The following is a 5,230-nucleotide window of genomic DNA, read 5'->3' as shown; positions in this document are numbered from 1 at the left end:
TAAATAAGAAGGATAGTTATAATTGCCTTACTAATGTTTATTTGCATCATTAAATGAATTTTGGATCTTGAATTGTTTTTTTTTTTAGGATACATACAACACCAACATGTTTGTGAAACATGAAAAAGACACTTCCGTCAATCCCCCTCACAATCCTAAATTATGGATGAAGGCTAGAGCGACTGATAGACCCAATAAAAATCAAGTTTATGGTATGCCTATAATATTAGCCTAAGATATAAGGGTGGGTTATAATGTTTCAACAGTAGGCACACAACATTTCGGCCTAAGCCAGACATCACCGGTCGTTGAGGAGATTATCCGAGATAGGGTCAAGGAACAACTGGCTATTGAGTTGCCCAATATAAGAGCATATATGAGGGTTGGAATAAGAGTAGAAGTCGAACAAGAAAGCAAAAGAAAGTGGGAGCAAGTACATGGATATTTTGCTTTACATTTTCCTTCCCCTCCACCTTCTTAGAAGTTTTAATATGTTATTTTTAAAAAATATATGGAATTTAGTTTATAATACAAATTTTGTTATTGTTGTTGTTGTTGCGAGTTTAGGTTTTTTAAAAAATACATTTAGTATTATAACAACTAAACAACATAAAAACAAAGTGTGAAATGCCAATGAAATTGAAATTTCATCGGCAATGTTTGCTCTTATTTTGTCAAAAAGTTATTAAAGGTTTAGGCATTTTCGATGAAATTAGCGACGAAATAATCCATTAGAAATTAAGGTGCATTTTTGTTAGCAATGTTCATCAAAAGTGTCAATAGAATTGGTGACTAAATAGTCCATCAAAAGTTAAAGTTTCTAATGGATTTTTCGATGAAAATGGATGATAAAATCTAATTTTTTGACTTGAATATTTTGTCAACCATTCCATTAGCAAAAGAAGTTACTGGTAGAACCACCAACAGAACTCAAATCCTCGATAATCAACTTGTTAATGACATGTTTTCTTTGGCAATGCTATTGGTATTTAAAATGCTAATTTTTTTTTTTAAAATACCGATGAAATATTTTATTGGTGTTTTCTAATATTTTTATGGTTAATTATGGAAACAAAAAAAAAAACTATTCAAAATGAACAATAAATCCCATTGTGAGGGGATAAAGTGAAACCCATTTCATTTAGTATAGTATATATGTAGTAATATGATGCGGACCTTTCTCTATATTTTTTTATTTATTTTATTGATGGGTATTTGAGTTTTACTAAAACTGCACCAGCTCTTAACAAACAAACAACGTGTCAAATCTATTAAAAAGATATGCAACCCTTTAAATGCAAAGAAAGGACTAAATTCCATATCAAAAGCTTTGTGCATTTACATGGAGTTTGGGAGTGATTTTTAAATATTTATTTTTTTGTTAAAATTTAAAAATTGTTTTTCATCAAATTAATTTTTTTTGTATTTTAAAAATTTTAAAATGTATTAATATTAAAAATAAATTTTAAAAAATAAAAAAATTATTATTTTAATATTTTTCCAAACAAAAAAATACTTTAAAAAACAATCACAAATATTTTAAAATATTTTTTTAATAGACATGGCACAACAACCAAAGAAACAGGCCCACCGCAACAACTCTCCCCCTAGTCCACCTGCCATCAACTAAGCTGCTCGATCGCACAATGCCCATGCCACAGGCTTAGCAATGACCTCAGAAGGTCCCAGACGCAGAGAAGCCACCCAAGTAGCTCGGCCCACCACGCAAGAACCAAAAAACCCCCCCAAACAACGCACCCCAAAATGAAAAGAGCAAGAGAAGAAATTGATCAACAATGACAAAATCCATGGCGCCCAGTGTATTTATTAACTTAATTCTTTTCAAATATTTAATGTTCTTTTTCATTGTATTTTAAAAGATAGGAAATGTAAAAAATAAGTAAACTGAAGGAGAATTTAACTAGAATTATTGAATTATCCATGAGCAACATCATTTAAAAAACTAATTAATTATTTTTTATACTTAAAGAACTAATTAGTTATTTTCCTAAACTCTTTTCTTTTTCTCCTCTACTTGCATTTGGAATTCATAAAAAGAAAAAAATATAGTGTACAGAGAGTGACTAATATATCCTATTAGTTACTTTATCTACTTAAACTACAAGGAGAAGGAAGAATAATATATTAATGTGGCATGCACCAAATATTACAACATTATAGACTGAAGTCCTTCAGGTTGCTGTTGATCTAGTTCTGTATTGATTAGATTCCAAAGGTCTGCATCCAAAGAAATGTCACTCCAACAATTTTGTCCTTGTTCATAGAACACGTCCCCAGTTTTTATCCCTCTTGGTGCGTTGTTCTTTACAAAATGACTTTCGCTGGACTCTAGGTAAGCTGCTGCTGCTGAAACAGAACCCAGACAACTGCTGTTGATCGTTGGATTAATTTCTTTGTCATCTAACGAGCTTTCTAACGAGCTTTCCCACCATATACTTTCAACTTCATTAATGTCGGAAGGTGGCGATACTGTTGAATAACATGGCTTACAAAGATCGTCCCCATATTGAGAACCAACATTAATAAGTGGAGTACTTTTTCCTCTTAACCAGAATAAATTTCTGAACTTCCAAGGTTGAGGCTTTATTATGTTGTCTCTTGTGATTGATTTTGCTTTTGGTTTTGATTGAACTTCATCAGTGCTAGAAATCACCTTCTTACGCTGGTTTGAGTTCCAATAATTCTTTACATCATTCGCTGTTCTTCCTGAAAGTCTACCAGCTATCAATGACCACCTGAGTAACAAAAAACTAATTAAAATCAATATTCAAAAAATAGTTAATGATTTGAAATTAGCATAAAAAATATATCTTTAATAAAAAAATTTGACGCTTATTGAATATTTAAGGTTCGTATATAATATATTTTACAATCAATTGTTAATATTACAATAAGAAACAGTAATATTATTTGTAAATAATGGCATAATTGGATAACTATTTAAACATAATTTTAATAATCTCTTTTAAAATGGTTTAATTATAAAATACAAAAGAAAAAATTAATAAAATAAAAAATTGATGGGCTAATCATTCATGAGCTAGAAGTTTTTGACCTGTATGCCTCGTTGATAATTATAGCCCAAGCTTGCACCTGACTTTTTTATTTTTAAAAATGGATGATATATTATTTGCTTTTTATTTTATTTTTTTAAGTGAACGGGATGCATCACTGATGTAAAAAGATGACATGTTGTCTGTTTATAACTTTTATAATTGTTGAAAAATTAAGGTCTAACTTTTTAGTCATTAAAATCTAGATTTCAAGCATTTTCACCCAAAAAAACATCCTATGAACATTCAAGCCACGTGTTTTAGAACGAAACACATTCTAATCATCCTAAAAATAAAAATTCAAATCAATTAAACAAAAATGTTTAACCCCAATTTATTTTTTCAGCATCATTAAAAGTGAAAATCACCTTTATTAAATTGTTTTTTCAAAAACCAATCTATATATCCAAATTAAAGTTATTTGTGATTGAAATCTACCCACATAAGAACTTAAAATCTATTCACCCGAGAGTTTTTTTTCTTCTAAAATCTAAATCCCTTTTAATTTAGGAACTGAAATGAAGAACAAATTGGTACTGAATAAAAAAAATCCCAAATGTATAGGACCAAATATAGAATAAAAAAACTATTAGGATTAAAGTGTAATTTTATATGCATCTTGAATAGTATACATGGGGAAAGGCTTTTATGTTTTGTCAATGTCAATTTTAATCTCTATTTTTATTTTCTAAGAGGAGGAGAAATTAAATAGTGGAAAATTGACCTATGATTTAACTCCATAATAATATCCTGAATCATGATACCTATGATTTAACTCCATAATAATATCCTGAATCATGATAACATGCAACTTAATGAGAATAAGAGGTTCAAGAGCGACTAAATTGAAAAAAAATAAAGGTTAATGATCAAGTTAAAATACATAAAAAAAAATTGAGGGGCCTAGGAAGGAAATTTGCCCAACAAATAGTGCTATGAATGGTGAAATATGTTAATTTGTTAATAATGTTATAGCACAAAATCACCAATCTCTTTTACTTTATTTTTTAATAACGTTAATACTCTAATATGTTTAGGCTGGTGCAAGTAATGCAATATTGTTAATTAATTTGCAAAACTCTTGATAAAATATCTTTTTTTCTAATATAAATTCTTGAGAAAAGTTATTGGCATGCATATGCTCATTGATGTTAGAAGTATCTTTTTATTATTATTATTATTTTTTAATATGTTATCTGCTCATCATTTTGTCATATATATGTGCACGCCGTATATAGTATAAATGACCTCAGCCGACACCAATAGTTCTGAGAGAGAGACATTTTCACTTGCCTATTGCCAAGCAACTTGTGTAGTCTGATAATCAAGTCCACTTCGTCCACCGAAAACTGTCCTCTCTTGACATTTGGCTTAAGATAATTCAACCACCTCATTCTGCAGCTTTTCCTGCATCGATTCAAGCCTGCAAATGAAAATTAAGAATCAATGAATACTTTTTCGAAGCGTCCAGCTAGCTAGTTGACTATTCTCAAACACGAGAGATTATATATACTCGATATATACAGCATATAAACAAGAGAAAATCTCTCGTGATCAGAATGATCTCCCCATATGTTTGTCCAAGATGAGGGAGAGACTTAGAGACCTTGGACTAGAGGATGAGGATAGCCCTCTCCCGTCCCTACAAACCCACATTGATTTGGAAGCATGAACGAAGTCATTTAGTTACCTGCTCTGGAAGGAACTTCATGCCATCTTCCTTCACCATATTTCTCAACGCACTTCCTTAGAAGTATATCTTCCTCCTCCGTCCATGCACCTTTCCTTACTCCTAATGAGCCTACCATAGTGCCTCTTACGTAGTCTAAGCCCACCTAATTAGATCTAGCAAGTCTGCAAGATAGTAAATGCAATCAAGCGTACATTTGCATGTTGATCACTGACTCCAAAATATCATATATATACTGCTTTTGTCAGCTCAATTTTGTAGTTTCTAACTACATCGACGTGCATGGTTTGTAACCACGAGGTTTCACTTGAAAAGGTGTATGGTTCAAAAGATGGAAACGGTTAATTTTTGCATTCATCAGCTACCAATCCAACAATTCCGTACATTGATTGGAGTCTTCCATTTGGTTATGAGTGCTCAATAAATACTAGGAGAGAAAATTACGTGATCCTTTTATGTGTAAATT

At 30.9% G+C, this 5,230-nt stretch overlaps 1 protein-coding gene across 1 annotated transcript; it reads right to left on the bottom strand.

Moving 5' to 3' along the window:
• Positions 1-2,126: 2,126 nt before the first annotated feature.
• On the bottom strand, positions 2,127-4,979 carry LOC18099380 (transcription factor MYB1). Its single transcript, XM_024588956.2, has 3 exons — positions 4,765-4,979; positions 4,368-4,497; positions 2,127-2,756 (listed from the first exon to the last, which is right to left on the bottom strand). Exons 1-3 carry the CDS (start codon positions 4,880-4,882, stop codon positions 2,168-2,170), a joined length of 837 nt encoding a protein of 278 aa, XP_024444724.2. The 5' UTR covers positions 4,883-4,979; the 3' UTR covers positions 2,127-2,167.
• Positions 4,980-5,230: the final 251 nt, after the last annotated feature.

This window comes from Populus trichocarpa, chromosome 17 (genome assembly GCF_000002775.5).
Source record: "Populus trichocarpa isolate Nisqually-1 chromosome 17, P.trichocarpa_v4.1, whole genome shotgun sequence".
Taxonomy (NCBI): domain Eukaryota; kingdom Viridiplantae; phylum Streptophyta; class Magnoliopsida; order Malpighiales; family Salicaceae; genus Populus; species Populus trichocarpa.
This window is presented reverse-complemented; position numbering and strand designations above follow the sequence as displayed.